General features: G+C 44.5%; 2 protein-coding genes and 1 long non-coding RNA gene across 5 annotated transcripts; 2 read left to right on the top strand and 1 right to left on the bottom strand.

The window, feature by feature from the left end:
• The first annotated feature begins 70 nt into the window (after positions 1-70).
• LOC125991479 (cAMP-dependent protein kinase type I-alpha regulatory subunit) lies at positions 71-4,958 on the top strand. Of its 2 annotated transcripts, none has more exons than XM_049759414.1 (11): positions 71-236; positions 1,246-1,455; positions 1,543-1,710; positions 1,776-1,867; positions 2,035-2,096; positions 2,158-2,204; positions 2,275-2,433; positions 2,506-2,566; positions 2,643-2,764; positions 2,854-2,935; positions 3,183-4,958. In XM_049759414.1, exons 2-11 carry the CDS (start codon positions 1,282-1,284, stop codon positions 3,353-3,355), a joined length of 1,140 nt encoding a protein of 379 aa, XP_049615371.1. In that variant the 5' UTR covers positions 71-236; positions 1,246-1,281; the 3' UTR covers positions 3,356-4,958. The 2 variants fall into 2 exon arrangements, with proteins under 2 accessions (XP_049615371.1, XP_049615372.1); XM_049759415.2 differs by having other exon boundaries at positions 73-236; positions 1,251-1,455.
• On the bottom strand, positions 4,959-8,792 carry fam20a (FAM20A golgi associated secretory pathway pseudokinase). 2 transcript variants are annotated; one of them, XM_049759409.2, is made up of 12 exons: positions 8,658-8,789; positions 7,916-8,403; positions 7,400-7,593; positions 7,288-7,338; positions 7,126-7,204; positions 6,970-7,062; positions 6,676-6,791; positions 6,143-6,323; positions 5,955-6,064; positions 5,799-5,880; positions 5,673-5,732; positions 4,959-5,599 (listed from the first exon to the last, which is right to left on the bottom strand). In XM_049759409.2, exons 2-12 carry the CDS (start codon positions 8,257-8,259, stop codon positions 5,329-5,331), a joined length of 1,581 nt encoding a protein of 526 aa, XP_049615366.1. In that variant the 5' UTR covers positions 8,260-8,403; positions 8,658-8,789; the 3' UTR covers positions 4,959-5,328. The 2 variants fall into 2 exon arrangements, with proteins under 2 accessions (XP_049615366.1, XP_049615368.1); XM_049759411.2 differs by having other exon boundaries at positions 5,386-5,599; positions 5,673-5,746; positions 8,658-8,792.
• On the top strand, positions 6,678-7,500 carry LOC125991484 (uncharacterized). The gene is made up of 2 exons (XR_007489310.2): positions 6,678-6,814; positions 6,913-7,500. It is a non-coding gene; the product is annotated as an uncharacterized lncRNA (long non-coding RNA).
• Positions 8,793-10,432: the final 1,640 nt, after the last annotated feature.

Raw genomic sequence — 10,432 nt, 5'->3', positions numbered from 1 at the left:
CTTGGACTTGGCCCCTTTAAGGTTGCCAGGGGTTACGGGCTCACATGTCAGAACGAGGAGAATTGACGTCAGTGAAGGCCGCTGATTGGCTCTCAGCCGTATCCGGTGGGGCAGCGGTCCAGGGCTTGGGGAAAAAAAGATCGAACCGAGCTCAACCTGCTAACGGTTACAGCTTTGACATACACCACCCGTCCCGAGTCGCTGTCGAAGGGCTCGGTAGGAATTTACTACATCTTGTGAGTATTTCTCTTTTCCTTTCGCCGACGCGCGGCATGACCTCTGTGAAATATGTTTTGTCTTCTCTCGCGTTTGTTTATGATGGAACCCAAGATGGCGTCAAGGCAAGAGGGCTTTGCCTTTGCACGAAGCTAGGAAGCTATACGTCAAAACCTCCATCGCGATTTGAAATGCGGAATTTACACTAAGTGTATGAGTAAAGAAAATCTAACCACGGCGTTTTAGTATCTAATGGAGAATATGTGACGCTCGCGAGGTTTGCGTTGGCCAAGCACTCCCTGACCTAGACGTCATTGCATACTGCACACAATGTTAACTTGCGAGATTCAGTATTTAATTCATATTTAGATTTACCATCCGCATTGTTTTTGTTCTACATATTCAACCGCCGCTTTTTAGGCAAGGTCATGGAGCATCGTCATGATTTCGATATAATAGACTGCTGACATTCAAGTGAAAACTGGATGTTTAAATAAGATAGAAAAGGTAATGGTGTCGACACATGCTTGATAGTGTTGCAAGCACAGGATGGATGTGGTTTGCACTTTCAGTTTTTAAGTATAACTGTCAAGGCTTTCCTGTTTGATAAAGGCCAAGCAACTTCTTGTTTTCTAAGTGTTTGATCATATGATTGCATTTTCCAAAAAGTATAGAACCTCCAACAAGAGGCCAGTCACACTTTTGCTATTAATTGAAAGCGACATCGTGCATGCGTTGTTCATGAGACACTTTCATAGTCAGACTTTGTGATATCAAACTTGACTCGGGGGGATGAAAAATGTTGCGGTTTGAAAACAGACATCATATGACCGTCTTCTGGCCTGCTGCTAAACAACATCACACGTCTTTTTGCCTTCTCACTGTGGTTCTATTTCTCTCACGTTCTTGTTATTTTTGTCCATTGGTTACACAGAAACTCACATTGCTCATTTAGAATCCTGCAACTTGTGGCATTGAGAAGATCTCATCTGCCCCCCCCCCCCCTCTTCCTGTTGGCTCATTCCCAAGGTTAGAGGTCATAGAGCAAGATTGTGGTTTGTCGTCATGGCTTCTGGAAGCACGAGCAGCGAAGAGGAGCGCAGCCTGAGGGAGTGCGAGCAGTACGTGCAGAAACACAACATTCAACAGCTGCTGAAGGACTGCATTGTCCAGCTGTGCACCTCCAGGCCCGAGCGGCCCATGGCTTTCCTCAGGGAGTACTTTGAGCGTCTTGAGAAGGTGCGTACACACTCTTCATGGAACGTTACTGTCTCCACACTGCAGGAGTTTTTTTTTTTTTATTCTTGCATCCCTTCTCCCCACCAGGAGGAGGCTAAGCAGATCCAGAACCAGCAGAAGGCCAGTTCGCGCTCTGACTCCCGTGACGAGGAGGTGTCCCCGCCCATGAACCCGGTGGTGAAGGGTCGCAGGCGGCGGGGAGCCTTCAGCGCTGAGGTTTACACGGAGGAGGATGCCGCCTCTTATGTCAGAAAGGTACACAAATGTGTATAGCGAAATGCTTGGTTGAAGAGGTTCCTTCAGTCGCGTTGTCTCTTCAGGTCATTCCGAAGGACTACAAGACAATGGCGGCCTTAGCCAAAGCTATTGAAAAGAACGTGCTCTTCTCGCACTTGGACGACAATGAAAGGAGGTACTTGACAGTTTTTTTGGGGGGGGTCCAGGGAGCATTTAATAGAGCCCTTCCTGGTATAAAAGTACTGCTTTGGCGCCTATTTTGTTGCATCTTGGAACTATATTGAAGTAAGGGGAGGAATTTCTTTTTTTTTCATGAACTAACTCTCAAACGTTTCTTTTTAGTGACATCTTTGACGCTATGTTTCCTGTCACCTACATCGCCGGGGAGACCGTCATTTTGCAGGGTAGGATTGTTTTGACAATAATACCAAATCAAGACCCGTATTTACAATTTTCCTTCCGCAGGTGATGAGGGTGACAATTTCTACGTTATTGACCAAGGAGAGATGGATGTGAGTAGTTTCTCTTATGATGACCGCAAACTAGCAGGAAGACTTTGCCTCCTCCTCTTCTATGGTCCAGGTGTACGTGAACAACGAATGGGTCACGAGCATCGGCGAAGGCGGCAGCTTCGGAGAGCTGGCGCTGATATATGGCACCCCGAGGGCCGCCACAGTCCGGGCCAAGACCAACGTCAAGCTGTGGGGCATCGACAGAGACAGCTACAGGAGAATACTCATGGTGCCCAAACGTCGGCGTTTGGCTCGCATGGCGGCCAAGAATATTAACCAGAAATTTTGTGTTTGAATGTAGGGAAGCACTTTGAGGAAGAGGAAGATGTATGAGGAATTCCTGAGGAAAGTGTCCATTTTAGGTGCGTCCTTTTTAATATTATTGTCGCACTGCGTGAACTCGGGAGTGTTTACAATTGAGTGCTTGATTCCCTCCAGAGTCTCTGGACAAGTGGGAGCGCCTGACCGTCGCCGACGCCCTGGAGCCGGTCCAGTTTGAGGACGGCCAGAAGATTGTGGTGCAGGGAGAACCTGGAGATGAGTTCTTCATCATTTTGGAGGTAAATGCAGCTGTCGAAGAGGAGCGCGCAAAAGAGCTGCGGCGGTTTCACGCTCGGCATCATGCGTGTTTGTTGCGTGCTTACATCAGGGTTCTGCTGCGGTGCTGCAACGTCGCTCGGAGAACGAGGAGTTTGTCGAAGTGGGAAGATTAGGACCATCCGACTACTTTGGTAAAGAAATATTTTATATTTATATTTGGGACTCATGGTTTCACATTGTGTTCACATTCTAGAAATAATTCCATTTGTTTGTTTTATACCGCCCTCGTGTGGCCAAGCTGCGCACAGCAGAAGCACAGTATTATTGGCATTTTTATTCATTTTGAAATATGTGGAAAAAGTATGAACTTGGGACAAATTTGAAGAATAGTGACAGCTCTGAATTTTCCTTTTAAGAGCCATTGCACTTTTCACTCAGGTGAGATCGCGCTGCTGATGAACCGCCCCCGCGCTGCCACCGTGGTGGCCCGCGGCCCCCTGAAGTGCGTCAAGCTGGACCGGCCTCGCTTCGAGCGCGTGCTGGGCCCGTGCTCGGACATCCTCAAACGCAACATCCAACAGTACAACAGCTTCGTCTCGCTGTCGGTCTGAAGGGGCTCGACCCCCCCCCCACCCCCCCTCGCCCTTTTTCGACTTCGGGTCCACCAACGCAATTTGCTTTCCGCCACTTCCTTTCCTCTTTTTTCGCCCCTCCTCTCCTGAGTTCCCCGTGTTTTTCTTTCCCAGCCGCCCGGAGGTGGCTTTTAGCCGTTCACCAGCGCTTGTACCAGCCGCTGTAACGTTACCGTGTAGGCACAGTTGCATTCACGCCGCTTTTGTCAGATACGCGCTGGGTTCCGCTTTGTTTTTTCGGAGAACGCAAAGCCACATTTGTTAGGAGATCCGGGCTCTCAAAGACAGGACAATCAGAAACCTCACATGGGAAATTTGTTACAGACGGATGTTTTCTTTTTTGAATTTTCCCATTAGACACGTGCAGCAGAGGCTCGCCAGCATAGGAGATGATTGCACCAAATGTCAGTCAGACCTTTTCTTTTTTTTTTTTTCAGCTTCCTGAGCAGTAGAATGAGTTGAGTTTTAGTGTGTAGAGGCTGGTGCCAAATGTTCATTCCACCTGAGATGCAATGTTACCTTCTATTTGGAACATTAGACAGGATTTTGGTTTTCCCCTCCAACCCTTTTTTTGTGCTAATCAGTAGAACACCTTTACTTGAAGATTGAAATCAGAAAATATATATAGAAAGGGTAAAAGAAAAAAAAAAGCAAGTATTGTATATTTCAGTATTCCGTTCTTTTAGTAGACACCAAATAACTTGGTCACTTGCTTTGTAATCAAAATGTTCTAGTTAAATGACTCAATAACTATTCTTAAATTTATGGTTTGGAGTGATGGTAATCTTAAAAAAAAAAGATATGTTCTCTTGTCTTTTGTAAACACTTATTTTTCCATAAATTCTATTTTAGCTGTTCAGTGCCACAAAGTAAATAAATGCTTCTTGTCTATTGACACAACAGTATATAATTGTATTGTGTAATAATGAGTTGCGATTTTTTATTTTTTTCCCCATTCCCCTAACTTACGAAATTGCGTTTTGAAAAATATTTCAGGACATTCAAGGTATTTATGTATTAAGAGCGAGTTATTTATTGAAGACTTTTTGCTTTTTTGCCGACTGGAAAACGCCGCCTGTCTTTTCCACCCGCTTGTGATTTGTTCTCCCCGCTTATTCGGCATAATGTTGTTTCGCATCCTCGGCACGAGAACGACAAAATTTCATTTGTGACGTCATGGCGATTTGATCAAAGTGATTTCAGCCCACCTTCATTCCTGCGACATTTTTACCTGAAAAGATAACACGACGTTTAGTCACTTCCTGTCCATCTCGCTCCACAGGGAAAAAGTTTGTTGGACGAATGTCTCCGTGTATATAGCTGCAACCTCAGCAATCGGTTTTTGATGTTTTAGCCACACCGTAGTCGTCCCGGTTTGCCTTAGCTGAACTTTTCCTGGGCTTACAGTAGTCGTCAGTCACCCCCGCTGGTTCCAGCGGGTATCGGTATGGGCCATGAGAGGACCGTTCTTTTTCTATTCTTCCCTGTGTTCAGTTTGACCTCCTATATGTGGAAAGATGTTTATCCTTTTTGGTATAGATTGTTCCAGATGGCAGTTTAAGCAATAAAAAAGTAAAAACAATCTGACTCAAGCGGTTTTTATTTTGTGTGTTATTCATGGGCAACACATGTACTTCAGGGTGCCTTTATGAAAATATTTTCAACTCAAGCCGCTAGAGGGAGACATTGAGGCTTAAAACGTCTACCCTGTTTGTCTTTAGCGAACTTTATATTTGATGTGCTCTGTTTTTATTAACATTCATGTGCTTATGTGCAACAACAGGCTTGTCAATAATGCGCAGATCGATGCGTTTCACGCGGAACCTCCTCAGATTCCCTCACTGGAGCTTTCACAGCATCTAGTATTGATTCTGGCTTGTTCCATTAAAATCGAAACGACTGCACTTCATCATGAAGTCTTAAGGAGCAGAGTTGACTGCCACCGTCTGCTGCTACCTGGCCTTTTTGCTCTCTGCGTTGGCCCGAGGGTTCACCGTAGCTCCGATGAAGTCATTGGTGATGACCTGGTCGGAACCCAGCTTGCGCGTGCAACGTTGGACCGCTCGCAGGATCTTCACGAGGCGGCGATCCAGGGCTAAGAGATGAGTTTCTGTTAGGATGGGCCGCAGGGGGTCTTTTTGCAGAGACTCCCTCATCATGTCGCTCAGTCTGAACTGCGGTTGGGCCAACAGCTGGAGCCGCAGGAGAGTGGAGCGCTTTATTCTGCAGGGCAAATAATATAAACATTTATTTGTGACGAATGCTGTAGAATATTTTTTTTTGCAGTTCAACTTACATGCAGCACTGAGAGAGTGGCGCAAGGATGGACATCTCATCTTGACTGTGCTTCCCAAATCTACAATCAAGGTACTACATTTACATGTATATTGATTTTTATATATTTTTTTAATTATTATTTTACCCTCTGGCGTTATCCAAGTGAAGAAGAAATCCTCCATCGCCAAATTTGGTGAAAATCTCATAGTGGTGTCTGTCCATGTTGCCTGCAAAAAAAAAATACATTTTTTCTTTTGCTATATGTGTTGTAATAAAGAGATTTCTCACAATAATAACATACCTATAAGAAAGTCAAAGACGGCCATGTCGATTATGTTGAGGAGCCGGTTGCCTGAGTTGTAAGGATAAAGCTTCTTTATGTTGTCGCAGTAGGATGGATTCACCTGCCATCTTTTTCAGAAAATTGATAACATATAATCCAGATTTTTTTTGATTTGTTAATAAGATCGATTCAAATGGGGTTCTTACTCTTCCTGGCCGGTGAAAGTGTATGAGCGTATCCAAGGGTTGGGGATGGAGATACGGGGGGCGATGCTGAGGCTGGGTAGGTAGGCGGACAAAGAACCTTCCAGTAGGTCGGGGTGCCCACAAACTGCGTATTCCGTCTTGCACGTGTACAGGCATTTGGAGAAAAAGCAAGTGTTGTTTGCTGTAATGAGATGAGAAAAAAAATATATATTTATATATAACTTTATTTCATGTGGCCTGCTTAATTTAGCTACAATTTAGGCTTCATGTATCAGGATGTGTGCGCTTTGGCGTATTTGTAGAGTAAATTTGTTTTTCTAATATTTACTTACTGAAAAAAAAAAACGGAAATGTTCTTTCGCTCGAGCTAGATGTAATGCTGTTATTTGTCCGCAAGACGGCGCCAAATCCGCTACGAATAATACAGCATACTGTCGACGATGCCGAGTTCAAACGTGTCAATAAACTTGAATATAGGTGAATGAAATAAATATTTATTGCATTTGCAATACTAAATTAGTTTTTTTTTTTACCGGGGGAGGTGAAGAAAACAGCCCGTAGGTCATCATTTCGGGTCACTTCGAGCACTTCGCCTGTAAGGTTCAGATACCTGCCAACCACCGGTGGAACTCTTCGAAAGTCCAAGATCCTAACAGAAAACCACAAAAATCTGTAAGTAAATGTATTAATTTATTTATATATTAATTTATTTATATGTTTTTAATTTTTTTTAATTTTTTTATTTTCATTTATTTATTTATTTGCATTAGACCACTCCTATTTTCCGATGCGGCGAACTGAACTTCTTGGAAAGATGTGGATGGTACCTGTCCAAGTGAAAGGCAGCAATCTCTGCATTGTGTCTCTGGACATCCACAAAGAAAAAGACGTCATCTGGAGTCTCCTCGTCCCTCTCCTGCCTGACACATAGGCATAAAAACATCATTTACGAGTTTGAAGATGGTTAATGAGGCTGTGCTCACCTCATTGGCTTGAACATGGCCTTGCCAAAGTTCTGCATCTTCAGTGCCAGTTTCAGGTGGTGCCCACTGGGCTTCACCACTGAATAGATACACAGCAACCATCCATTATCCTAAAGTAACTTTTAAGTGGACATGTAATGTGAAAAGCAGGACTGACCTTACCTTGGCTGCAATCACATGCTCCTTTCAGGGCCTTCTCATCTTGAGTGTAATCTGCAACAATATCTCAGATTACAAATCACGGCGACTTGAAAAGTGAGTCCAACTGTCTCACCTGCGTTGACCACCATCATGTCCCGCATGTCCGCGAGCAGCCGCGTGATGGCAGGGTCATGGCGGGAGTACAGAGCATGGCGACTAATTCCCGTGTGGAACTTAAGCCAGTTAGCGTTGACGTCAAAGTCCACTCGGTGTTGGGTCATGGTGATGTTGGAGGTCGACGCGGCTTCGTTGTACAACTTCATGTGTCTGAGGAAGAGTCTTGACTTTAAAGGCAACCTAACCACAAATTGCTTTCGAGAAGTGGAAATAGCCATAAAGTAGAACTTGACTGCTCGTAATTCTTGTCCCTTTCCACCTCAAGTGTCCAAATATCTCCCACTCTTGCTGAATGAGCACACAGACAAGCTAGGACAGCTTTGTCTTTTTTCAAAAACCTTGTTTGTGATTTCCCAGCTGCATTTGTTATCATGCGCTGATGCCAAAGTGTGTTTATTTTTGCCGCTGGGTTGAACGGCCGTAAATTAAGCGACACTCGTGTGAGAGGGATGCTAAGAAGACAAAAGCTGACCTTTCCCATCGTGATATTTTCTTCCTGTAGTAATTCATCAGGAGGTCCACCTGGAGCAGCTTCTCCTCTGCTTCCAGCGTCGGGTTCTGGATGTTATACAAAGGATGGGCGAACAAGCTGTCAAGTTTGGAACCCCCATTGGGGAGTCCAGAAGTGTACACATCCTGGAGCGGGACAGAAGTCCAGTTGGAGAACTGAGCATGGAAGCTGAAGTTGCCACGGCGACACGAGCAAAACTGTCCCAGTCCTTCAATGTTACGTAGCTTTGGCAGGAGGATGAAGTAGAGGTCAGCGGAGAAGATGGCGATGAGGGTTACGGCCAATAATAATCGTTCTTTTCTCATTGTTGAAAAGGGAGGAAGAGGAACAATCGGGGGCTCTCACCAGGGTGGGCGAGGCATCTCTGGCGCAGTCGCTGAAGAACTGAGAGGAGCAGTGAGCGTGTATTGGTAAAAGTCGCCCACAGCTGGATCGTTTCCCGTGAACTGCTGCACTGAGAGTGAGGGAGGGAGGGAAGAGATTGTGTGCATCCGAGAGAGAGAGAGGGAGAGAGAGAGTGAGGGAGGGAGGGGTGGAGGCGCCTGCATGCAGGTATGTGCAGGTCATGTTGGACACAGGTCCAACTTTGGCTCTTAGTCAAATAGTGAATGTTCGCAAATCATTTACTTGGCAAAAATAAATACCCAGACAAATTTGTTGCTCAACTTCATGGAGGGCAACAAGTAAAATAAACATCTCTCACCTGTTTTTTATGAAAACACTCGACTTGGCACACGCACTTGTGTTGTCGTGGTATTTTGGAACAAGTGTCGCCGGTTTGGGGTTGTTTACGCGTCTGTGCACGCGGGTGCGGCTGCAGAAGAAAAAAAACACACGTCAGTGTCTGGGTGTTGTTTTATTCGTCCTGGAGGAAAAACAAAGTGAGAAGACTTTTGTGAGCTAGATCAGAGCATGCATAGAAAGTGATTAGGTGGATATTTAGATGTTGATCAGGCTTTCTGTGTGAAATGGAAACTATGCAGTTAAAATTGTAGTTGAAGGGAACACCCGCCCTGACGTGTTGAGAGACTTATCGTTTGCTACCCATTCATTAAAGCTGAAATCTATAATATCATGATGTGATTTATATGTTTACACTGTTACAGTGAGGGGAAACTCGATCGGGTTGTTTTTGTGCAAATGATGTTTTCATTCCCATCAAAGCATTCCTTACGTTATCCCTTTTTTTTTTTGAAAGCCCACAGAAGTCTCGACGGCTGGCACTCTTAGCCACAAACACAAAAGCAATGAAGAATAGCCCAGACAATGAAAAATATACTGATTTTTTTTTTCTGCGTTCCACATCAATTGCACCTTAAATATAACTTGCTTCCTTTCTTCGCGGTCAACCAAGCACTCTGCAGCTTGGCACATTCCCGCCTGCCGACTTGATCGTTCCTTTTATAGCTGACCGCTGCTGGATGTGCACGAGCCTGAACGTGCACACATGGCAATTATTCATACAGAGAAAATGTAAACTGACTTTAGTGGGATTTTTAAAAATGCAGTAGAGTAATAAAGAAATACTGTTTGTGGAATGGATTTTTTTTTCTCTTCTTCTGCACCTCCAAATGTACTTGACTCATCACGACAATTCCTCAGGCTAAAAGATGATTAAAAAGGAACGCTGAGCTTGAGACCTGTTTGTGTGCGCTAAACATCTGTTGTTGCACAAAATAGTTCAACCTCAGTATAGTCGAGCTCCTCGTTTTCAAATCTGGCCTTGTCGTTGTTACTGAGCCTAAAATGTACCACTTCACCAGACGTCCTTGACGCCGATTCCTAGTTCATTGGCATTGTATGTGTGATTTTAGTCCGTTTTTAGCATTTACGACTTTGTTTACGACGACGATGACCACCACGCGCCATCTGAGGAACTGAGCACTGGTGGCTCACACTATTTACCCTCGTTGAGCCCAATCAAAACACCAGTCAGGACATAGCGACATAGCTGTGGCTTACTGGAATGATACCGGTTCAGTATCACAGCTGTTTTGGAAGTCCATCTGCACTTCTTTGCAGTGGATGTATTTTTATCATTCTCTGGAAGCACCTTCAGAGCTTAATCCTCTGCAGAAATTTCAAAACTGCCTCCTTAAAATGGCTAAAATAAGAAGCTAATGAAAAACGGGTGTCTGACTTTTAAGAAAAAAAGCAGCTTTGAATGTGGCTGCAGAAGGAATATTTTTCAAAGTTGGAGAGGAGAAGGTGTAACACAAGAGCGTGAAGTGATAAAGTACGCACATCCACACAGCCAGACTGTCCAGCCTGTGTGTTTATATTGGCCTCATACATCAAGACGTGGGAGTGCATGGAAGTCTTCGAGGAAACTACTCCAGACTTGAACTTACTGTCTGACAAGAGCTCAATTTATTATTGATCTTACCTTTGTTTTTTTTCCTCCACAGACAAATTGTTGTAACGACCTTGATTGCTCCAATGAGCCCTCTATGAAAAGACAGAATTCTGATGAGTCAG

This window comes from Syngnathus scovelli, chromosome 21 (genome assembly GCF_024217435.2).
Source record: "Syngnathus scovelli strain Florida chromosome 21, RoL_Ssco_1.2, whole genome shotgun sequence".
In the NCBI taxonomy this organism is placed as follows: domain Eukaryota; kingdom Metazoa; phylum Chordata; class Actinopteri; order Syngnathiformes; family Syngnathidae; genus Syngnathus; species Syngnathus scovelli.
The sequence above is the reverse complement of the archived record's forward strand: the minus strand, read 5'-3'. Positions and strand labels throughout refer to the sequence as shown.

Bases quoted from the DNA above. Each gene is read 5' to 3' on its own strand.
- LOC125991479 (XM_049759414.1), top strand. From the start codon at position 1,282: ATGGCTTCTGGAAGCACGAGCAGCGAAGAGGAGCGCAGCCTGAGGGAG. The intron at 2,205-2,274 runs GTGAGTAGTTTC...TCTATGGTCCAG, and splicing joins TTGACCAAGGAGAGATGGAT to GTGTACGTGAACAACGAATG. The intron at 2,765-2,853 runs GTAAATGCAGCT...TGCTTACATCAG, and splicing joins AGTTCTTCATCATTTTGGAG to GGTTCTGCTGCGGTGCTGCA.
- fam20a (XM_049759409.2), bottom strand. From the start codon at position 8,259: ATGAGAAAAGAACGATTATTATTGGCCGTAACCCTCATCGCCATCTTC. The intron at 7,339-7,399 runs GTGAGACAGTTG...ATATTGTTGCAG, and splicing joins CATGATGGTGGTCAACGCAG to ATTACACTCAAGATGAGAAG. The intron at 5,733-5,798 runs GTAAAATAATAA...CCTTGATTGTAG, and splicing joins CACTTGGATAACGCCAGAGG to ATTTGGGAAGCACAGTCAAG.